This window comes from Parastagonospora nodorum, assembly GCF_000146915.1.
Source record: "Parastagonospora nodorum SN15 chromosome Unknown scaffold_25, whole genome shotgun sequence".
In the NCBI taxonomy this organism is placed as follows: domain Eukaryota; kingdom Fungi; phylum Ascomycota; class Dothideomycetes; order Pleosporales; family Phaeosphaeriaceae; genus Parastagonospora; species Parastagonospora nodorum.
Window position 1 is genome coordinate 397700 of NW_001884573.1, and position 22707 is coordinate 420406.

At 53.0% G+C, this 22707-nt stretch overlaps 10 protein-coding genes across 10 annotated transcripts; 4 read left to right on the plus strand and 6 right to left on the minus strand.

The window, feature by feature from the left end:
* Positions 1-903: 903 nt before the first annotated feature.
* Positions 904-2228, plus strand: SNOG_13210 (hypothetical protein; the record flags this gene model as incomplete). The annotated part of the gene is made up of 4 exons (XM_001803370.1): positions 904-1167; positions 1222-1381; positions 1432-1534; positions 1586-2228. 4 exons carry the CDS (start codon positions 904-906, stop codon positions 2226-2228), a joined length of 1170 nt encoding a protein of 389 aa, XP_001803422.1.
* A 160-nt stretch (positions 2229-2388) lies between these two features.
* Positions 2389-3351, minus strand: SNOG_13211 (hypothetical protein; the record flags this gene model as incomplete). The annotated part of the gene is made up of 1 exon (XM_001803371.1): positions 2389-3351. The coding sequence occupies one exon, from the start codon at positions 3349-3351 to the stop codon at positions 2389-2391; it is 963 nt and encodes a 320-aa protein (XP_001803423.1).
* An 855-nt stretch (positions 3352-4206) lies between these two features.
* SNOG_13212 (hypothetical protein) lies at positions 4207-6338 on the minus strand (the record flags this gene model as incomplete). The annotated part of the gene is made up of 4 exons (XM_001803372.1): positions 4207-4369; positions 4858-5710; positions 5876-5902; positions 6164-6338. 4 exons carry the CDS (start codon positions 6336-6338, stop codon positions 4207-4209), a joined length of 1218 nt encoding a protein of 405 aa, XP_001803424.1.
* A 931-nt stretch (positions 6339-7269) lies between these two features.
* Positions 7270-11339, minus strand: SNOG_13214 (hypothetical protein; the record flags this gene model as incomplete). Its single annotated transcript, XM_001803373.1, has 3 exons — positions 7270-9089; positions 9535-11000; positions 11050-11339. The coding sequence occupies 3 exons, from the start codon at positions 11337-11339 to the stop codon at positions 7270-7272; spliced, it is 3576 nt and encodes a 1191-aa protein (XP_001803425.1).
* Positions 11340-11522: 183 nt separating this feature from the next.
* Positions 11523-12126, plus strand: SNOG_13215 (hypothetical protein; the record flags this gene model as incomplete). The annotated part of the gene is made up of 2 exons (XM_001803374.1): positions 11523-11700; positions 11825-12126. 2 exons carry the CDS (start codon positions 11523-11525, stop codon positions 12124-12126), a joined length of 480 nt encoding a protein of 159 aa, XP_001803426.1.
* A 548-nt stretch (positions 12127-12674) lies between these two features.
* SNOG_13216 (hypothetical protein) lies at positions 12675-13942 on the minus strand. The gene is made up of 3 exons (XM_001803375.1): positions 13423-13942; positions 13088-13371; positions 12675-12982 (listed from the first exon to the last, which is right to left on the minus strand). Exons 1-3 carry the CDS (start codon positions 13916-13918, stop codon positions 12866-12868), a joined length of 897 nt encoding a protein of 298 aa, XP_001803427.1. The 5' UTR covers positions 13919-13942; the 3' UTR covers positions 12675-12865.
* Positions 13943-15244: 1302 nt separating this feature from the next.
* Positions 15245-17272, minus strand: SNOG_13217 (hypothetical protein; the record flags this gene model as incomplete). Its single annotated transcript, XM_001803376.1, has 1 exon — positions 15245-17272. The coding sequence occupies one exon, from the start codon at positions 17270-17272 to the stop codon at positions 15245-15247; it is 2028 nt and encodes a 675-aa protein (XP_001803428.1).
* A 486-nt stretch (positions 17273-17758) lies between these two features.
* SNOG_13218 (hypothetical protein) lies at positions 17759-18387 on the plus strand (the record flags this gene model as incomplete). The annotated part of the gene is made up of 2 exons (XM_001803377.1): positions 17759-17812; positions 17866-18387. The coding sequence occupies 2 exons, from the start codon at positions 17759-17761 to the stop codon at positions 18385-18387; spliced, it is 576 nt and encodes a 191-aa protein (XP_001803429.1).
* A 1069-nt stretch (positions 18388-19456) lies between these two features.
* On the minus strand, positions 19457-21553 carry SNOG_13219 (hypothetical protein; the record flags this gene model as incomplete). The annotated part of the gene is made up of 3 exons (XM_001803378.1): positions 19457-20032; positions 20058-21213; positions 21471-21553. The coding sequence occupies 3 exons, from the start codon at positions 21551-21553 to the stop codon at positions 19457-19459; spliced, it is 1815 nt and encodes a 604-aa protein (XP_001803430.1).
* An 83-nt stretch (positions 21554-21636) lies between these two features.
* SNOG_13220 (hypothetical protein) lies at positions 21637-21983 on the plus strand (the record flags this gene model as incomplete). Its single annotated transcript, XM_001803379.1, has 2 exons — positions 21637-21691; positions 21919-21983. The coding sequence occupies 2 exons, from the start codon at positions 21637-21639 to the stop codon at positions 21981-21983; spliced, it is 120 nt and encodes a 39-aa protein (XP_001803431.1).
* Positions 21984-22707: the final 724 nt, after the last annotated feature.

Here is a 22707-nt window from a genome sequence, read left to right on the forward strand (position 1 = left end):
TTAAGCAGCCCGGGTGCGCCTCTGGTAACATAAAGAAAGCACAACGAAAGGCGTTTGTGGGAACGCACGAATTCTTAGACCTTCGTGCGACAATCGGCCGCCGCCCAGTCCCGCCGGTAACGACCGAGACCAATTCACGTTAGCCGCGCACTGGTGCAGATTCGTCTCATGGTCACGAATGCTGCCCATCAGATCGCTACTCCATTACAGAATTGCGTTTCTCCTCAAGATCATTTCGAGATGAATCGTTCCGGGCCGCTGCCGAGGATCGCATGAGACAAATTACGGGGAAGGACATGTAGAGGTGCGGAGAGCGCAAACACAGGCAATGCCCCAACACGAGCCACGACGATCGCATGTGTTGCGTTTCCTGGGCTTCGCCCAATCATCGCCATTTTGAACCTTCCCTTTTGATGCCATCGTCGACGGCATTGACCGCTCCAATTCCACTTGTGCGGAGGCGAGTTCGAGACCCGACATTTCCATCAGATACGAGGCCAAATTGTCCGTGTTTGAAGTCGGAGCGACGGCTGAGGCGCTGAAAACGGGAAGCCAGACCCGGTGAATCAGGGATGTGGTTATTGCATCTAAATTTACCCCGGTCGATGCTCCATGACTCGGTAGATATCAATTAATTCCCTAGCGAATTGCCTGTTATGGCAGCTGTGTTTATGGGGTCCATGCCTAAGGAGGCAGAAGTTAAGAAACGACAAGAGATGCGTGAAGACGTGATTTCTTTACACAATGCGACGCGTGAGCGCGACTGGCATAAGTAAAGTAGACGGCCTAGCACTCTGTCTGTAGGCAAATCGACTTCGATTTCCGCACGACATTCGTTTTTCGTCACGATGCAGTTCTTTACCCGCATTGCCGCTTTGGCTGTCGCCGCTGCGCCATTCCTCAATGCTGCCCCTGTTGAATCTCACCCCCCCCAAGGAGGTCATTCCTGGAAAATACATAATACAGTTGAAGCCCGACACTGACGTTGCATCCATCGCCGCGCACCACAACAAGGTTCGCAGCATATACGCGCGCAACCTTGCTCGACGAGGTGAAGATGGAACAAGTGGTTCTCCTGTCGAACGCGAGTTCGGCTTCGGCGATTTCAAGGCCTATGCCGGATCCTTCGACGAAGCGACCATCGAGGAGCTGAAGGCGATGCCAGAAGTAAGCTCATCTGTACCATGACCATCGCGAGGGTGCAACGTTAACAACCTCAAGGTACTTGACGTTGAGCAAGATTTCATCATGAGGACCCACGCAATCGTGACTCAAGAAAACGCACCGTGGGGTCTTGGTAGCATCTCTTCCCGGACACCAGGAGCTTCTTCTTATGTCTACGATGACAGTGCGGGCGATGGCACGTTCACCTACATAATGGGTAAGTTTGAGATATTTCACGTTCGGGAATGTCCACTAACTATTTGCAAGACTCTGGTGTTCGCGTCAGCCACGCTGACTTTGAAGGACGAGCAACTTGGGGGATCAACACCTCGTCAGGCAGCCAGGCCGCCGATGATGATGGACATGGAACGTAAGTGCAGCTCTCTGGTCATATCCATACATGCCTTCTTACACACTTTAGTCATGTCGCTGGTTCCGCTGGTGGAAAGACCTATGGCGTCGCTAAGAAGACGAATATCATCGCTGTCAAGGTGATTCAGGGTTCCACAGGTTCGGCATCGGCCGTGTTCGCTGGTTTCGACTGGACTGTGAACGACATTGTCTCCAAGGGTCGCCAGAACACTGCCGTCATCAACATGTCCCTCGGCTCCACAGCTTCGACGACATGGGATGCAGCTATCACCGCGGCATGGAATAAAGGCGTCCTTGCCGTCACGTCTTCCGGTAACGCAGAGTCGCCTGCAGCCGAATATTCGCCTTGTCGTTCACCAGAGATAATTTGCGTCGGAAATATCGAGATAACCAACAAGCGACACGGCGGTCCCGGAGGTTCGAACTACGGCCCTGAGGTTGACATCTTCGCTGCTGGTACGAATGTCACCTCCGCATCTTACCTAAGTGACACTGGCTCGGCACGGCAGACTGGTACATCGATGGCTTCTCCTCATGTAGCAGGTCTGATCTCATACATTCGTGCGCTCGAAGGCCCAATGAGTGCTGCGGCGGTTAAGGCAAGGTTGTTTGAATTGGCTACTCTGGATGTTGTCACCGATCCTAAGGGTTCCGTTAACCGACTCGCATACAACGGCAACAACCGCCGATGATCTGCTGATGGTCTGGTAGATAGCTCAGTGGAGTACGAGGAGCTTAGAAATTGTGAAAAAGTAATTTATACGAGTTCTACCTAGTGCAGGGGTTCTATCTAATAGAGGTCCCAAAAATCGACATCTAAGCAAGAATTATCCAAACAATTTCGTAGAACACTTAGCGTAGACCCAGACCATGAACCTGTCCGTTCGGCCTGTCGGATGGCTTTACGCCGGCTAGTACCACTGGCTTTGGCCGTCTGACGTCTCCTGCAGCACCATCTTTCTCTATCTTCTTCGTCCCATCCACAAACAAAGGCATTGGCGCATTCAACAACTGACTCGGTGTCCCAGTAAACACCCTTTGCGATCGCGCGTCCGGCCAGCCATCGAAATTTCCAGACATCATCGCCGAGGCGTACTTCGTATGCCGCGAATATACGCTCGGACTCACAGGCGAATTGTACGTGTGGATCAACTTGTTCTTACCTAGTGATCCCCACGACGACACTGAGCTACCACTAATCTCCTCTTGTTTCAATTTCCAGCTTCGCGAGCGGGCGATCTTAGCGTTGTAGTGTACTCCGTATGGCTTGGAAGGTTTGATGTGAGGTGTGGTGATCTCTATGATCTCGCGTGCTTTTCTGCGGTGGCGTAGGAACAGGAGAAGGCCGATGATGAGGGCGACGAAAACTGCAGAACCCACTGTGATGCCAGCGATGCTAGCTCGAGATGAGAGCGGAGGGGGTTTGGTCCCGTGAAGTTGGAGCCAGGGGCTTGAGCCAGACGGGGAAGGCGTTGGCGATGATGTTGGCGAGGGATTGTAAGGCGTTTGTTGTGCGATCGACGTAGCATGTTGCGACGAGATTGAGATTGTGCTTCCCACTGCAGAAATTGCGGTAGTTGCACTCGTCCATACAGCGGAAAGGTTCGATATCCTGGGCATGGCTACCGTCGATGTCACGCTTGGCAAGGGTTGAGAATGGATAGTCGGGAAGGATGTAGGCTTGCTCCCGGTATTTCCGAATTGGTCGGGTATTGCTTGACGCTTGCTCAGGTCTTCTGACTTCTCATGCTGCAATGGGAAGGCAGCTGATGATGATATGAGAAGAAACAGAGCGGCCGTGAGATACCTGGTCATGGTTGCGAGTGTGGGTAAGGTCTTCAATGTGTTCTTTCTGTGTCGTGTTGATGTTAAATTGGGCAAAGATCTGGCAAAAGTATGGCAATTGATCTGAAGCGTAATGGCCATGTTAAAGATCAAGAATTGGATGCGACAAGCAACGACTGCATATTCCATGCGTCTCATTGCCGTCAGCTCACATGCACAATGTTCAGCCGCGAACACCTTCTGAATCCCCGACTTGGTGTCTAGTGCCACTAGTGCATCATGTTTTCATATGAGTCCCTACATACCAGCATTTCGGTCGAACCTCCATGTGCCTGCGCACACACCTACGCCCAATGGTGGCGTCCTTCAATATTCTGGCAAATTAATTCATCATGTTGCATTGAATGCATTGATGACGAGAATCCGGGGAAATCGATCGCATGGACCACAGCTGAAAGTATTGTTCCATCGCTTGTAGCGCGTGAGATATTACCCGCATTGACGTGCCAGGGTAGTACATGCAGTGCCGACGTGGGACACATTGCAAAACGATGTGGACTCGCCTTTTCATGGACCAAAGAAGGCTCTTCATACGAGAGACCAGTACTGTCGAGATAAAAATCCATCAGTAAGCCATGGGAGATGACCAGAGTTGGTTCTCGCGCCGAGTGCAGTGGCGGATAAAAGCACACCAAACAGCCGAGCGACGATGAGGACAACCACAGCGAGGCACGACCTGGCCCTTGATAATGTCAAACATTGATGCTACCAACTTGCGTGGAAAAGGAAAAATGTATCAAAGAGCAAAAGTACTTGGGAATCCAGATCTAAACGTTTATTAATTTCGATAGCACGTGACTGCAACACGACTACTGGTGCTGCTATCTACTCGACCGGGTCACGGCCTTCACGCTTCTTCATCTCCTCAAGGTACTCCTCTTCTGTCTCAAGATCAAACGGCGCCGGCCTAGTCAGAGGCAGAAAGTCGGTTCCATGGTCTTCGTACATCTTGAGGCGTTTAGCCGTCTGAGGCTTGCTTCGGTTCACACTGTAGCTATTCGGGTGTTAGCACACTTGCAACTCCAATCTCTCTCGGGAAGTGCATACATTTTGATTCGACTAGATAAAGACATTAGCTGAGGTATATAGCAGGCGAGATGCGGAATCACTTACTGGCATGAGGAAGTTACGTGGAGATCCCAGTTCCTGTTTCAGTGTTAGCGCGAATGGCTTAGAACCAGAGAGGTGATGCGCACCATGCAGATCGAACATATGTCGGTTGCGTCTGTCGGTATAGTTAGCGGGATATTTCTTCCAGAAGCCTCCTGCGTTCTGAGCAGACTGAGGTACGTTTATGCGGGTGGCGCAGTGCTCACGCAGAGGTTGTGCTCCTGCATGTTCGGGATCCATGCGAAACACCCTCGAAGTTGGCTAAAGAACACTTACATTCAGAGCATTGTCCCAGCATCGCACGCAAAATTCGCTGCACACTCGTCAGAACTCCTGTCTCGCAACGTGGCGGATTTTAAGACTTACAGCCATCCTTCCGCATCCACCGGAATGTCGATTTCCCAGGTGCGCCAAGCATGGAAGTACTTCTTGCTGAGTTGATCGTATGGCACCTCATACCAGACACCTCCGCCATCGTTGCTGACTTCGACTCGCTCAGGCCACCCGCTACCACTATACGCCCACCCGGTCATTTTGATCTTTCCATCGTGTATTATCACGTCCTTATCGACTGGTGTCATGATGGCGCTTGCGACGGGCATCGTTTGGATACTGAATCCATTGCTGTATGTGGCGTTGTGCTTGCCGATCTGAGGTGTGTAGTAGATGTATTCTTTCATCTGGACAGGAGCCATGGATGGGTCGCGAATAACGTTGATCCGCGTGAGCCACTTGCAACTCCGAGCACCAATATAGCCCATGACTACGACGCGAAGGGGTGCTCCGTGAATCGCTGGAAGCGGCTCGCCATTCATTTCCCATGCAAGCATTACCTCGTTTACTTTCATCTTGTGCGTCGGTACACTGACTGCATAGTTATAGATTTGCCCCTTCTTGAAGTACGAGTCAGCACCAAAGAACTCAATGTTCTTGCCCTCTTCTTTCAGGCCGCCACAGTACTTGATGACCTTCTTCAAGCTCACACCGACGTAGCGAGCGGTTCCGATCGCGCCTTCTCCCCAGGGCGCGTTGATCAGCTCGTCTCCGTCACCAGGATAGTCATGAATCTGCTCAATACGGCGTGTGCCACTGCACTGGAGTGTGACTGCGGTCGACATTCGGGGGAATCTACTCTCATCTTGAAGGTCTTTGAGTGTGAGTTTCATTGGCTTGTTCACGAGACCTTCGACTTCGAAGAAGTACTCTTCAGGGTCGATCTCTGGAATCCCGCCGTGATTTCGGACGAAGTGATCCTTGTTTGGTGTAATTTCAGTCTGTTGTCGTCAGTAGAAGTAGAGTGAAGTTAAGATGGGCACATGCCTCGACTAGTCGTTTCTGGAAACTAATTAGCAGCTGGTTGAGTATTGTACAGATGCGTACTCACCCTTTGCGGTTCGCCATTGTACGGGAACTGCAGAACATGGATCATATCCTCGCTCTTCTCCTTGAGCACATACTTCCAGGAGATATCCGGCATGTTGCTGAGGGTCGGACCCATGGCGTAATGGTAGTATCTTTATAGGATCAGTAAAGGGCATTATAACACATGAGGCAATGCGCGTACTTCCATCGTACTCCCTCCAGGATTGGATTAGTGTCAGGTAATGGTGTCAATTGAAACTCAGGCGGCTGTTTCTCGAGAGTCAGAGATGCATGTAGTGTTTTATCGCAGTGTTTTTACTGACGACAGGAAAATCGTATCTCGCCAAAACTTCAGCGGCCTGCTTTTTCTTCTCGGGATATCTCTCCCACTCCACGTAACCTTTCCATCCTTTACGTTCTTCCGCAAATACGGGAAGCTCGCCTTGCACCTCAAATGGTTTTGCGTTGGGCTCAGCGGGCGCCATGATGAAGGATGTGTGATGCTTCAAGACAAGTCTGTTTAAGACCAGCGAACAATGGCATAGATTCGCAGGATCTATAAGGATTCTGTACCAACGCGCGCACCAATACACATTAAGTACGTCATGATATCAATGTGACAGACGGCTTATTCATGGGTGCCACTGCTGCAAACGAGAGGCTGCAGATGACCCATGCGCACCGTCGTGGATAGCCAACTATTCAGTGCAGCCGTGGATCACCACCACTGCGGTTTCAGCAATCGCGACGAAGTGGGACCCATTGCCGGTAGACAGGTGCGTCATGATGATTGAAGACAACCGTCGAACAGGGATTGCGTCCAATGAAGAATACGTCCGAGTCCAAATCAAGCGCTAAGCCCGGCGAAAAACCTACCTCAGCACTGCGACAAATGGCTTTGTCTAGATTGTTGCATGCGAGATACGCGCAAGCGCAAGTACAAGTTGGTGACCTCAGGAGTCTTGGCCTGGCCGCCTTGTGGTTCGTGTAGTTGCTTACATGCAGGATGCAAAAGAACACGAGTCTGAGCGAGCATCTGTCAGCACAAAACACGAGAGGATCGTGCAGGGAGCGAATTGAACATGGCCAAAGACGTTGTTTGAAAGATTTGCGCTGTGGAGAGAGTGGAGTGGAGACTTGGGACGACGCGTTGCGCCGTTTCTGGCCACGCACGTGGGGCTTGGAGCTAAATTGGTTTAAGCTTATCGAGGTCCCCATCTGAGCTTGGCCAACCCACAACGTTCTTCATCTCAAACATTAAATCGTTAAGATGTTTGAATCGACCATGCAGTTCTACTCGCAGTTTTCCGGGTGCCTTGCAAACACTTTGATTGTGCTTGTAACAAGAATGATGCACAAGCGGGGTACAAGAAGCATGTTGGGCCTGTGCTAAAGGGAAAATCACTGGTATCCCAACTATTGATAAAACTTCCAACTAACCTCCTTACACTCCCACCCAGCGATAACTTCCCCCAACCTCTCAATCATCCACCCACTCGTCCAGCCCTCATCTTTCTTCACCCTCCTCCCCAGCTTCAACACCTTGCCAAGATGACACTCGCCATCGCCCAGCGCTTTGTACCGCCACTGTAGACAATCCTCCACGCGCTCGCACGTCTTCTGGCATTTCTTGGGACTGTCAGCTGCGTCTTTGATCGCGTCGGCGATTGCAGCCGCGTCCTTGTCGTCGCGAGGGTTGTGCGGCGGGTCAGCGAAAGGGCTCTCTTCAGGCGGGCCATCTTTGTCTTTCGCATGTTGTTTTCTGCGCTCGTCTTCCTCCTCGAGCTTCTTGCGCCTGCCCTGCTCGCCCACGATCTTCGTGTCGCCGCTGAAGTTATCCCACTCCCCCTTGCTCTTCTGCACATGCGGCATCACGAGGTCTGCAAACGCGTCGCGGAAGAGGTACGGCACGTCCCAACCCTTTTCGTGCGTCCAGTTCTGGTGGCTTGCCCAGATGTCGTTCAAGACTGTGGCGTCGGTGTGGTGCCATGATACTGCGGGGGCGCACCACTGCTTGCGGGTGAAGTCCAGGGTGCTAGGCTGCTCGCCTTGCATCAGCGGCCAGGAGGCGTAGAACTCGACGTGTGCATCGCTCATGGCTTGGGCGAGCGCGAAATCACCGCAGCACCCTTTGCCCAGCTCCGGCTCCCATTTGCTGGCGTATAGCTCTGAGTAGGACTTTGCGTAGCGCCGCAGCGCGCCCTGGGACAGCAGGATACCCGGGCCTCGCTGGGCGATTTGAACGTTGTTTATGAAGGTGGGAGCGCCGCTGTAGTAGGGGATGCGGTAGTCGAGGCGGTCGAGCCATTGGAGGAGATTGGTCCAGCTGAGGCTTGTGTCGGCTTCGATGAAGACATAGAAGCGGGCGTCGGGCTTGAGGTGGAAGGCTTTGTTCACCATGGGCAAGAACTTCCACTTGTCGAGGTCCTTGGTCTTGGCGACGTCGGGCTTGTGCTCGGCGTCTGCATGCATGAGCTGGTATTCGCGGAACTCGTCGTGGGTGCGCTTTGTTTCGCTGCCGATGCTATCGAGGGCGTTGTGCACTTTTATGCCGTCGATGGAGCCGTCGTGGTCGCTGAAGATGGCGAAGTTGGGCACGCAGGCCAACAGGCTTTTGATGTGCGCGGGGAGCTTCTCTTGCACCTCTGCTTTGGAGGTGCGGAAGACGACCATGACGTTTGGAGCGCCTGCGACATCTTTGCAGAACTTTGGTTTGGCGGGTGTCGTCGCATTTGTCGCATTCGCTGTCGGGGCCGGGATCGCGTGCGTGGCGAGTGTCGTGGGTGGTCGTGTCTGTCGTGTCTCCCCTGACGTCTCCGCCGCCTTCAGCTTGTCCTTGTCTTCCCACCTCCCGCCATCCTTCTCGTACTCTGCAATGCCTGTCTCAGTCGCTTGCCCCGCCGCTGGCCCAGCATCATTCCACCTCTGGTCATCCTCGGCAGCGGGCCCATCCCCATGCGTAATCTGTGGCGCAATTGCTGCATCAGTGGGCGTCGCCATCACCGGCGCAGGCACAATTGGCTCGGTATGCACATTCTTATGTTCGTAGTGGTCTATAATCGGCTGCGCGGGCCGCACAAGCTGCGTCGGGAAGCCCAGCGTGTAGAGCAAGCTGATGAGGGTCAAAGCCACCACGACAATGGCGATGCGCGAGGGGGAGAGGGTGAGCATGGCCATGTTTCGGCGGTCAAGTCGCGAGCACAGTGTGGAAGATGCGACATCAAGGGACAAGGTGTCTTTCCATGGCGAGGCAGCTCAGAAAATAACGAGTCGCGCGGATCAGCCCGCCTGAACGCCAGAATGAAGAATGGCGGCGGAATGTGTGATGCGTGCGGTGAGGCGCAGGTGCCCGTGTCCCGCTCCCATCCCTGCGGCCATGTTCTGGAAGCGAGGGCGTGGTTCCGAGGGCTTGGGGCGGAATAGACCTCATCGCAAACAACGTCTTCGCATTGGCTGCATGGAATTACTTTCAACGGTATTGTGACAACCATTCACGTATCATTCCTTCTCATGGCCATACCGGCAGACATCAACTTTTACTGAGCCAGCCTATCACAGAATGCTCCTGCGCCTTCCCTCTTCCTCCCGCAATCTACAGGAGCCCCACGGTCCTTTGTTTCATCGTCCTGACATCCACATTCTGCCACAGCGCCACGCTCGTCCACGTGATTATATACACACATGTCGCCGCAATGAGCATGTACCTCTGCGTCTCCCCGTAGCTCGCGTTGATCGCGTCTCTCGCGGGACTACCCACGGGGTAACTCTGCTGGACCTTGATGTCGCCATAAATATCCGCCATCTTGTCGACAACATCAGCTGGCAGATTCGCCAGCAGACGTGCAGGGAAGATACCAGTCCAGATGGCACTCGCGATGGTTGACCCAATCGCTGACCCGATGGCGATGACCATGCTTTCGACAGCCAGCAGCGCGGGGAAATCTTGCTGCTTGGACACAGCCATGAGCGTAGTCTGCTCGGAGATGACCAAGACTCCGCCACCAAACGCGATAAAGATCATGCACATGACAATGTACCCAATGTTCTCATCCGGCTGGCGGAACTGGATCATCAGCCCAACGCCCAGGATCGTAAGCGGCACGCCCCAGAATAAGCTGTACATCTTCAGCTTGCCGTAATACCGCAGACACACACCGTAGACAAGAGAAATGAAGCACGAGCCCATGGTGTAGATGTTGGCGATGTAGGTCGCGTGCGGCGTCGACTGGTTGAACATGACCACCAGCAGGGAGTAGAAGTACGAGTCCCAGATGTACCAACCGACGTAGAGCGATGCGGCCATGGTGTATGTGAAGATGACAGTGCGATTCTTGAGCAGCGCCCAGGGGATGAAAGTCACGGGTGCGCCCCATTTCTCCCACAGACCGAAAGCGACAATCAGCAAGGCGCCGAAGACCAGGAAGCAGATGATCAGCGGCGATTTCCACTGGTCTTTTTGCAGCGAATAGAGGTTGAAGGAGAGCAAGAACAGCGCGAGACCGGTGGCGAGGATAAGAAGGCCCACGACGTCAAATTCTCGCAGGTAGTACATGACCTTTTGCGCCAGGGGACCGCGGTCGGTACGCGGCTGGATCAGACCTTCACGGCGGGCCTTGGCTTCGTTGCGCCAGAACATAATGATGAGCGGGGCGCATACAAAGGGCGCGATGATGGCGAAGATGCCAAAGCACCAGCGCCAGCCAATCCCGTCATGCGCAATGACATCGTTGACCGCAAAGCCGTAGATCCAAGTAGTGATCAGCCACGGCGAGGCAGCGTACGCAACGAAGAAGCCTCTGTTCTTGAGCTTGGAGGTATCGGCGATGAAGACGGTCATGGAGAAATCGATACTATTGTAGCCAGTGTAAAAGAACGTGTTAGCGGCGCAGTACGCTTTCACATTGTTACAGCATGCCATCAGGATCAGCCCCACGACGTAGCATCCGACGCCGAAGCAGAGAGCGGTGGGTCGGCCCCAGATGTTCATGATCTTGGCGTAGGGGAGCTTCCAGATACCAGCGACGATGGACGAAATGACCGATGTCAACGCAGTGAGCGAGTGCTGCTGGAAGGAGCTGGTGACGTAAGGAGCCAAAGTACCGTTACAGCTCGATGTGAAGGACACGAAGAACTGGATGAGCCACATGCTGTGCCTTGTTAGAAAACAGCAGGGAACGACAAGGTATCGAGACTTACAAGATGTAGGCAAGGATCAAATCCCTCTTGGTCCAGACATGGGTGGCTGCCTGAACAGCCTGAACACCGCTCTCAGCAGTCGTATCAATCTTGTTCAGCTCCTCATCGTCACTGCCAGACAAACTGCTGGCCCTAGGCGTACCCAACTTCTCATCAGGGCGCGACACGTCCATGCTCGTATGGCCGTGAACGGCAGCAGGAACATCAGCGACATCCTTGTGATCCTGCTCAGCGGCAAGAGGCGTCGAAACCAACGCATTGGACGTCAATCCCCTGAAAGAGAAGCCCATATTTGCTTGCTGGGAACAGTCGACACTGCGGTGTGGAGAAATACAGAAGGCAGATGGGAAAGATTGATAAGATTGCGGGTGAGCGCGCGCAAATATACGTGCTCGGAAACACACGATCCACACGGTCCCTGTACCACCAGCAACTCTAACTCACTTCCTGAGCTGACCCGGTCCTCGGCTCACATGGACAAAAGTTGCTCACGCCGCTATGTTCTGGAATTTGAGGCAGTTCCATTCAAGGACCCCACCGCGAGCACTCCACGAGTAAGACACCCCTACAAGCGTCCTGTCCGCTTCCTCTTCTTCACTGCTCACGGTACTCAAGCCGGCATCAAGCTCACTGAAGCTCCGCCTAGACGGGGTCAAGAATCTTATCTTGATGATCGCGCCGACCCAACGACCAATAGGAGGCGCCTCCGCGTTATCAGATGAAAACTCTGATCTTATCTGATTGAATCCTTCACAAGCACAAACTGTCGCCTTAGTCGGATCCAGCATCTCAAAACTCGTCGTCCTTTGCGGCGTCTCCGATGCTGTCAGTGGAGCATTCGGAAAATTCTTGAACATGGTCGACCCATCACTTCTGGTACGACAACATTCGCCCAATCATCGCCGCCATCGTTGCAGCGGCTCGGGAGAAGAATCAGGCGACCCCGAGGGCCTGGGTGCGCAAACTCGCATCCGCAGAAGTGGGGTTGAGGCTCGAATCGATATTTTCCACAGGGCGTACCGAGTAGAGTTTGTGACTATACCATTCCAGGTACCAGTGCATCGGGTGGAATCGTAAAGATCTCATCCCGGGGCTGCTGCTTGGGTCCTTGCACGAAGAAGTGTGTGGGTGCCATGTCCTGGATGTGTTGAGCCTTTCCAGGTACATGGCTCCTATGCAGCTTCGACTGGGGGCTCCGCGAACGAGCGGCGATGCTTGCTGATTGTGGAGTGGGGCTACAGGCCGATCGAGTGCAGTATCCGAAGTACCTCCATGAGTGGCGATGATCTCGATAGCATATTAGGTTTGTTGTTGCTGTTTGGCACTCATGGACATATTGTTGTCGATGCCGGCGCGCTGATGATTGCAGACGAGAGTGGAAGCAAGCTCATGTAACATCTAGACGCGGTTGGTAACAGATGCAACAGCCTATCGAATGAGTCTTGTTGATATAGCATTGTAGTGGTATGTGAAGGTGAGGATGTCGGAACAAGCAACGCTGATGTAGGTAGTCACTTTTAGCTTACGCCAGCCGTTATTACATTGCGCCACGATCTTATCCGATCGACGAATACGAATAAGCCAAAAGCATGTACAAGCGAGCACTGGATACATGAGCATACAGCCTACGATATTACCCCGACTGGTAATTGATTGTATACATTATGTACTTGGAGTCTGCCCAAACAAGCTTTGAAGTACAGCTTCGATGCATACTTTCCGAAAGCCTTCCAATGTCAGACTCTCATTTAGATTATCGTATGCGTCCCAAACGCCCAAGCTAAAATGTCAAATACGCATCGAATCCTCGACACGACTAAGCCGTGAACAGCAGAGCAGCTACCGCGAGAGCCACAATCGGCGCGTAAGCAACACTCAAACCGCCTGCCGCACCCGTCGCCGCCGTCTCGCCCGTCTGCGCCGAAACAGGAGCCTCAGAAGAGTCAGTCGCCGCAAGAGTATTCGAAGCGATAATAGAAGGGGTAGGCGTAGGTACAGCCGCGGATTTCGCAATGGCCATGCTAGTGCTGAAACTTACCTTTGGCGAACTTGCCTTGGCCTTCTCAGTGACCCATTTGACCACTTCTTCGTTGTGAAGGATGAAGTAGTCGAGATGTTGGGCTACGTCCACGGGTTCGCTGCCCACGGCGCAGATGGGGTCGCCGTGGTGGCAGTAGTCGCTTAGGCGGTCGGAGTACTTGCTCAGTGCTGAAAGCTGTTCCGTGGTACGGGCTCGGGTGCCATCAAAGGATTTGCCGTCACCAATGGTGTAATTTTGGTCGCGCGATCGAGCTACAGCGCCGAATGTCACTGCTGCAATGACTATTGGGCAATTAGCATGTCGATTGTTTGGCGGCTCTGATTGGCACATACACTTGTCACCGATCGAAGATTCCAGGGCTGGGTTGGTGTCTTGATCACATTCAAAGACGTGGCCTCCGCCTCCACCAAGAATGTCTTGCGCAACCGATGCGCCTTGCGAGAAACCGAATAAGATGAGTTTCGATTTGGGACACTTTTCGCTGTAGGCTTTGACCTGCGCTTGTCCACCAGACGCTCCTTTGCTTGCGGATTTGCACCACTCTTCCTTTCCCCACGCAGTGCTCTTTGCTGGGTACTCAATGTTCTCGAAGCCGCATTGGTCCTTTCCTAATGATGCGCATACTTGAGACGAGACGTTGCCCTGACGGCCGGGGTAGGGCTCATCGGATCCTCGGACGATGAAGACATGGAACGGTTTGCAGTCGGATGTTTGGAAGGAGACGATCTCAGTTGTATTGCAGTAAGTTTCGGGGTATTCTGCGTCGCAACGTTGCTGAGCGACAGCCACAGTGGCGATAAGGGCGAGAGTTGAAAGCACGGCCTTCATGGTGGCTTGTTGTGTGTATTATGAGTAACGAACGTGGTGTGGTCGGGGAACGAGAGAAAAAATATCTAAACAAAAATTAAACAAGACCTCCAATCACCAGGCCTAAAAGAACGTAGCGAGAGACGATAAGGGCGGTGACGACCAACCTTTTTCTCCATGATCGCAGCACAGGACCTTGATTTATCGCGATCTCCCCGACCTGGTATGGCGGTGCAGCCTAACGCAATTTGTAAGACAGAACGGTGCCTTCACGGATATCGGCAACCGCCAAGCTGTGGCGGGTCCTCCCTTCCGACTTTGCGAGCCACAGGAAAGGCTGAAATGCATTGAAGCCTCATCAAACGCAGGAACATTGTCTTGGGTGATGGATTAGGTGACGCGGCACATCTATCAATAGGGGCGAGACCACTGCGCGTGCTGGAGCTGATGGTGTGAAGCGGTCTGGACACTGCAATGTGGACACAGGACGCCGGCTCGCCCGCACAACCTGGGGTTGTGCTTGCCCAGATGACATTGTTTCGCAAAGTCAACTGCATCTCAATCTGATTTCGACATCGAGTACATGTGAGCGACAACTCACAATAGCCCGGCTGGTTCTACGACGAAGCGGCACATTGCAGCAGACAGGGCGGTAGCTATCCTCTGGACTCGGCAAATTCAACCGACAAGCTGATGTGCGACACGCTTGATCTCCACTTGTGTACTCTGTGTCTCTGCTCTTTTCTGGTCTCGGTGGCCAAAGGATGAATCCCGATCTATCGTACCTAAACGCGTCGCAAAGCTTTGGGTAGCATCGCAGCCGATGAGGACCACATCGCAGCGTCTCTTCCCACCCAGGCTATCTCTTTCTCTTCGCGCCAAGCCGAGTGTTCTGTTTATATGTCATGTGGACTGTCCTCTCAAGGCAATACGGTTCTCTTTTGGCATTCCAGTATCCGGTCAGATTCTGAGGACTCAACGCCATTGTCAGGGGTGTGCAGATTGCGGCATGCGTGTGCTCGCGAGAGCCAGTCAGGGCGGGTGCATTGCGCGCAAACTTCATCGGATCCGCGGTCGCTTGCGGATACTACTGATGGTACCTGGAAAGAAAGCGAAGAAGTCAGGAGTTGGAGCAGACTTCGAAGCTTCCTCACAGCGCCGTTCCCACGTGTTCCAACCAGCCAATAGCGTGAATCGCGCCGCGATTTGACCGCTTTCCTTCCTTTGATATGCAACGCTCTTGACTTCACAAAATTAATGACATCCATACGAAGACGCAATACTTGATAGAAGTAAGAGCTGATAACAGTTACGAAAATATGCATTGGGTATCAAAGCGCTACAAGTCTACCACTCCAACCGATCGTCGCACGTCAGCCGTACATCCCACCTGTCCTCGCCCTTCCAGACCTCTCCACCCTTGTTCGATGCAGCAACGATGCTCCTCAAGTCACTAATCATCTCGCCCGGCCCGGACGCAAACACATCGGTCCTGCCTCGTACAGTCGTGTTAATGAACTCGGGCACCAATGTAGCGAGACTTGGTCGCGCGTCGTAGTGGTTCAGACCCAACTCAGCCTTCGAAACACCGTGGACCGAGAGTGCTGAAGAGAGGGATGCGGATGATGATTCAGAGTTGGAGGAGGCTGGTTCGATTTCCTTGGAACAGTCATTCACGGTTGCTTTCTCAGATACAGCAGGAGCGGATGGGTCGACGTCTTCGACAGCACGGGTGACATAGATGTGGATTCCGGTGCGCAGGTTGGGGCACTTGCGCTTCAAGACGGCGAGTTCGGGTGCGACCCAGTCAATATCGCGACGGTGACGAACGACCCAGATCAGGGACATGCGGCGGTCCAGGGATTGTGGGCGGCTGGCAAGGTCAAGAAGGACGGGGAGAACGTAAGTGATACCTGTGCCACCGGCAATGCAGAGAATGTTCGAGTCGACGGGGAGATCGCGCATTGTGCGTTCGCCGTAGGGGCCAGTGAGCACAACGGAGAGTCTGGCGTCGGCCATCAAGCCCTCGTGCGATTCCTCGTGGTCGTTGGAGCGCGCGGCACGCTTAGCGGACAGCGCAGCAATCTTCTTCGTCTCGCCCTTCTTGGCGCGGAAGATGTACGAGTGCCGTTGAGTATCTTGGCCATACACGGGCTGGCTGAGTGGTGTGAAGGGGTGCGATTGCCAGATGCTGCTCTCGGGGAACATGAGGTAGAAGTGCTGACCGACGTCCCAAGCATCGTGCGGGTGGTCAAAGTCCAGTCGCACAACATCGCCATTGATTGAATCCTTGAAAAAGGTGATGTTGGCTGGAGCGGCACGGAAGCCCATGTGTCCTGAAGGCAGGAAGTTGTAATGCAACAATGCGGTCCTGACGAGCCGGATGCCACGGTCGATGAACCAAACAAGGTATGTCTCGGGGAGGAGGAACACCTGCAATTGATGCCAGTGGCCCCAGCAAGCGCCAATGTAAAGCATGGCCAGGACGTAGTGTGCTTTACGGAAGAATTCATAGCCGGTCAGTCGGATGCCCCATGGTGTGGATAGGGCAACAAGCAGAACGAGGAGGATAATCGCAACGCAACCCCAGACCATATACTTTTGGACGATCCATTCCACCGCGACCTTTGGCTGAGGCTGGTAGAGCCATGTCTCAACAAGGATCCATCCCAGCGTGTGGAAGAAAGACTGTGCGAAAATGATGTATCCGAGCCATCGGTGCAGGAAGTTAAAGCTCTGGTATGGCAATCCGGTGACTAGTGACAAGATCGACTCGCGGCTCGACAACATGATCGAGAGGGGCGTAAGCGCATAAGCTAGGACGCCGATCCGGTCAGACCAGGGACCAAGGGTCGTTCGCGTGTTGTAGACACCGGGCATCTTTTTGACTGGTGTGACCCATTTTCCGTATACCATGCCCACGAAAGAGAAGATTGTCAAATATCCGGTCAAAACGAGGAGTGTCAGAACCTGCGTCCTGGTGACTCTTCCGAAGATGAATCTGGAGGCATCCGGCAAGAGGTACTGTCTCGCGTACGAGGGGATCGCCTTCTGCAACCGCTCCCACGAGCTGCCTTTTTCCTTCACCTCTTCTCCAGCCTCAAGCGGGATCTGCACGCCCGATGGCTGCGAGCGGGAAAAGTGACGTCCAACAGCCCAGAAGAGCAAGATGCCGCCGATGGTCGCCCAGATGATTCCGGTGTAGTACATTCCCAAATCGTGAGCGGCATACACAACATCGAGATACGTGCAGGATCCCGGATCGTTGGTACACGGCATGACACGATCGGCATACCCCCAGTGGGGAATGCTATTCGAGGCATTCGCATGGTCCTGGATGTGTCGCGCCGTGAGGCCAAAAGTGTGACCTGCCATGATAGACGACTAATGGGCGAGCAAAGATTGGATGATGGGCTGGCTGCATCTTCAAAGCACCGGTTGGCATGTCTGTCATATATGTTCCCGACCCAGCGAAACATGCGCACCTTAGCTCGAGACGCACCTTCCGGCAAGCGATCATCATGGTGCCGCCCGCCAAGCTTCTAGACGGACGGCGCGATCCTGGACGCCACCGAAACAAGCAAAGCGCGAGTGCGTTTGAGCACATAACCCCACAACTTCGGATCAATGTCGGTTAAGGGTCTGGACAATGGTGGGACGCAGGGTAGTGAGCGAGTTTATTATCTTGGGCCTGGCTCTTGGATTCATTAGTTGATTCCTTGGTTGGCGGATTCGATATATACTCAGCTTCGGTTCGACGGGCGTCAAATACAGCTGCTTAGAACGACATCTCAAAGTGCACCAGACACCCAACTACAACCTCCAGCGTACCGAGATATACCGCCCGGCGCATCTTTCATCATGAATCACGCAGGAATGGACATGGGCGGCGGTGCAAAGAACTGCAAGATGGAGGTATGTGATGCCGATTTCTCCAATGCTATCGCAAAGTCTCTAACTTTTCATAGATGTTGTGGAACTGGAACGTCGTCGACTCCTGCTTCCTTGCCTCCTCATGGCACATCACCAACAATGCCATGTTCGCTGCATCCTGCGTCGCCGCTGCTCTGCTCGTCGTATGCCTCGAATTTCTCCGTCGCGTTGGGCATGAATACGACGCCTATCTCCTTCGCCAATTTCAGCGCCAACTGCGCCATCAACAACTCGCGCTTGCGGCAGCCACACCTGCGAACTGCTGCGACGGTCCAGCCGCAACTTTGGGCACGCAGTATGCGACTTTCAGAGCGAGCGGATTACAGCAACTGATCAGGGCAATTATTCACGGTGTTACGCTTGCATTGGCGTACATTATCATGTTGTTGATCATGTACTACAACGGATACATTTTCATCAGCATCATCCTCGGCGCGATATTGGGCAAGTTCTTGTGCGATTGGATGGTTGTCAGGTTGCCGTACGGGAACGAGGGCGAGAAGGACGTTCGCAGTGGATCTGTTGGCGCAGCTGGACCTACCGGATGCTGCGCGTAGATCAAGGAGAGACATTTTGATATCCTGTGATGAAACGATAGCGAGCATTCAATTCGAAATTTACATGTTACATATCACTTTTGGCATGTCCTGGGCCTGTGAATCTAACTGTGCTATTGCAAAATCCTACGAACACGATGAATTCACCCAGTCCTCCAGAATTCCCATCCACTCTTCCAACACACTTCACTACACTTCACCACACCAGCCATCTCATCAAAAAGCAAAACCCCCTCCCTCAACATTTGCCTCAAACTCGGCATCTCCGACAACTCCAACTCGGCCCCTCCCACCCTCCACCTAATACCGCCGAGCCCGCCGAAGCCACCAGTGGGGGTAAAACATGCTCTCCAATATATTGCCGCGAGATGTGAGGGGCGTGAGCAAGTTCCACTTCATAGTCTAGTTGAGGTAGTTGTGGCAAAGCCTCAAAACCCCAGAGGTGAAGTTTCTCCGGTGAAAGCTGCGAATCAAGGACGTCACATATGTAAGTGCCGAGTTCTAGAAGACGATGCACGGTCCGGGGACCGTGTCTTGGGGTCCTGCGGGCGGCTGTTGGGACGCATGTGCTCCGGGTTGTCGGGCAGGATGGAACTGGGCGTTTCTGCGCGGCGCTGATCACCTGGCTGCAGTGGAGTCTAGATACCTATTGGTTTGTTCACATGGATGCTTCACACTGGCATGTGGCACAGGTTTGTTTTGTTGGGATCAAGGCATCGTTGTTCTAGATTTCATGTGAACAATGCTAGCGGTGACAAAAAGGAAACCATGAAAGCAAGGCGCAAAGGCCGGCAGAAACAAAGGCGCGGAGGGGTATCGTAAAGAAAAACACATTGTGACGCCAGTTTCGGGAGAATGAGTGTCCTCGTGAAGTTACCCGCATCGACTTAAGCTGTGTGTAGATGCATTTCAACGCCGATGCGTTGTGTCGAGATTCCATGGTCATGATGTAGCCGCCCGTGGGTGTAGAGTACATAGGGCGGCCATTCCCAAGGTCGCGTCGAAAGCAAAGGTAAGAGAAACATGTTCCCTGTCTTCACCTCATAGCTCAACAGTCCCGCGCGTCAAATCAAGCCCAAATTTTCAAAATCTTCTTCGCGAGCCCACGAATGTCCTTGTTCAACCGCTTCTCCTTCTCCTTTGGATTCTTTAGCGCATCCAGCTTGACAATCATGCGCATAATCTCCGTCTTCATGACACCGTTATCTTTCTGACCAAGTATGCCCGTCTCGTCCTGGACATAATCCTCCATCCACTTCAAGATGGCTTGGTTCTCTTGGCACTTTGTCACGTTGACCCGGCCCTCCTTGAGGAAATCGTCAACGTTGACCTGGAATTGGAGCACGTTGTTGTCGATGTATACCATCAGGGTGCCCTTGTCGGGTCGAAGGAAGCTTGCAACTGGGGCTGTGGGTTGGGCAGCAGCTGGATTGATGGAGAAGATGAAAGGGGCTTGAGCCTCTTTGTTGGCCTTTGAAGCTTTGAGGAGATCAGAAAAACTGTCAAAGTTCTTGCCAGTATCGGCAGCCTGCTCTGGAGCCTGGATCTGCTGGACCTGAGGCTGGACCTGCTGAACCTGCTGAACTTGAGGCTGCTGATAGCTCCGGACCGGCTGGTAGTTGTAGGCTTGCTGAAGAACTTGAGGCTGCTGATGATAGCTGTGAGCATGCTGGAGAGATTGACGTCGTCTGCTGAGCTAAGAGTGCAAAGTCTTGAGGTTGTTGTGGCGGCGGTGGCGCGCCCACGCTCGCTGCAAATTGTTCAAAGCTGATCGGAATAGGCGCAGCCACAAAGGGAAGATTGCTGGAGGCCTGCTGCATAAGAGGGTCGATCCACTCCCGCGCAGTTACGATAGGCTTGCAGATGAACTGGATACAGCGTATCATGTAGCCCAAGCCGTTTTGTTCGTTCTCGGGGAATTGTGCCGCAGCCTGCTCGTCGAAGACTGTGAAAATTCTATCGATAGCCTCCAAGGGCCATGCGTTCTTGAGTTCGTTGGCACCGAACAATTCCAGCATGGTTTCTCCCTGCATCTCTTCGAAGATCTTACAGGCTGGCTCCAAGACGTTGCTGATGATTTCACTGAGAGCCCATTGCAACTCATGGAAGTTGCCTTGCTCATAGGCCTGCAGAATCCCCATCGCCTGCGTGTGAAATTCCGGGCTCAGAGCTAATAGCTGTTCGATACGCCGTTTGTACATGAAGCGGTACGCATCGAGCTCTGTCTGCTTGCTCTGCTGCGCGGCAGCTTCCTCGGCCTCCCTGTGCTGTTGCTGCTCACACTGTTGACGTAGCATGGCCTGGTACTGTTCGTAGACGTCCTTGGTATCTTGAATGCGCTTGTCGGTGTTGTGCTTGGCCAAGACAGGATCGTTATCGATCCCTGAATGACCAGAGGGTAGCCCAACACCGAGTCCCATGCGCTCAGGGCCAAGTATAGAAGCGAGACCTGCTTGGATGCGATTGCTGCGCTCCATATGGTTTTCACTAGCGGGATAGGCAGATCGCATTTCTTCCATGTAATCCGTCTTAAATCGATGGTCCTGGTATGTCGAAGGCGTATTCATCATGGCTTTGGACTTGCGCAGCTCGGCGGTGCGGACTGCTTCAGCACGAGCAGCTTCCGCGCGGGCAGCTTTAGCACGCTGAGCAGCTCGAGCCGGCGCAGCCTGTTGCCAAGCGATATCCTTTTGTTCAGATTCGTGCCACAAACGCTTGCGCTCGACTTCTTCATCGCTGATCCTGGTGGTCGGCACTCTCAGTTGGAGCACTATGGCTTTGCCGACGCGGCCCCGAGTGGTACCACGCGCGATCGACTGCTGGATACTGTTAGTATAGTGCTGAGAAATCATTGAAGCTATACAAACCTTCGATCGTCGGAAGTAGTTGAGTTCTTTCGCGAAGATATTATGGAAGCTGGGAGAGATTTGACCGGCACCAGCATAGATTTTGTGAGGTGCGCTATCATGTATGAACTCCTGCATTGTGTATTAGCAACTTGATGCCATGTACTTTGAGTTAGAGAGAGACATACCTTAGCCAGTCTCATGAAAGTCTGTCCCTTCAAGGTGGCCTCGTCGTACTCATGACAGATGCGAGCGCCGACATAGTTGGTGAGCTTCTTAGCCTGGCGCTTGATGATCTTAGGGACAAGAGCAGGCGCCATGTGTGGAAGGTGTGTTAAGGTTAAGCACTTGTGTGGCTGTGGAGAGCTTCAGTTAGTAGAAGACTGGTCGACTATTGGTGAATATGGCCGTTGGCTTGGGTGGATGGTTGAGTCAACGTTGGCAGTCGAAGTGGGTGTGTAAGTTCTTGTAGGGATGAAGAGAGCTTTTAGGCAGAGATGGGTCGCGCGTGCCAAGAAAGCCCTAGGGCGCTGGCGTGCCGAGAGGCTGGGGATGTTGTGGTGACAGTGAATGTGAAAAGGCATAAGTTGGAAAAAAATGACGCACAATTGTTTGGGAAATGACCATACACCCGGCCTAAGTCATGCGCAACTAATTGCAAAAGGTCGATTGAACTTCCGAACAGTCGTACGGGGTGCAGGTGGCGTTCGAGTGAATGATGGTTTCCTGAGTGTCGCTGCGCAACAATGATTTCCTTCCTCCGGATATGCTTTGTTATCTGTCACAATTTCATTGTCTACTTCCGTCCTTTCTTACAGCAGTTTTTCGATTGTTTCCATTCAACAGTGTATCGTACGTATGTACATGACGATGCTCATCGCGTCCCAAGTTAGTGAATTGGGTGTAGTGAGGAAGTCCATGAACACTGCTGCATTAACGAGCGAGAAGTCTTCGGGGGTCTTGCAAACATCTGAATCGCACAAACACGTTTGGTACCTCGTCCTAACTGTTCAAGTGACGAATGCAGTTCCAGTGACCCTCATGATTTTGATCGCTGATGCTGGACACAGCGGACAGTGCTCCATACGCGGACTGCGATCGAGCGTGCCGAGCTGCTATTTCGAGCACTTGAATCGTAAAAACATTCTATGGAAGTATTATAATGTGTTGCAGTGTGTCACGAAGCGAAAGAGAACATTGCAAATAGCTCAGTATGAAAGATAGCTCTGCCAACCTGATCCTGATGATGTATCTGTCGTGAAAGTACAACCAGTATTTTCGTTACATATTGCTCGATGCACGTAGCTGAACTTAGAAGAAATACAAAGGAGTGTAATTAGAGAAGGTATAGCAATAGACAGGCGTGCCTGACTGTAATACGCGTCCGCCATTACGTTCCTCGGGATTGAGGCCGGGTGCCACGAGTTGCCCCTTCGAATATCACAGGAGGCGGGTGCATTGTTGGCGTTTTCCT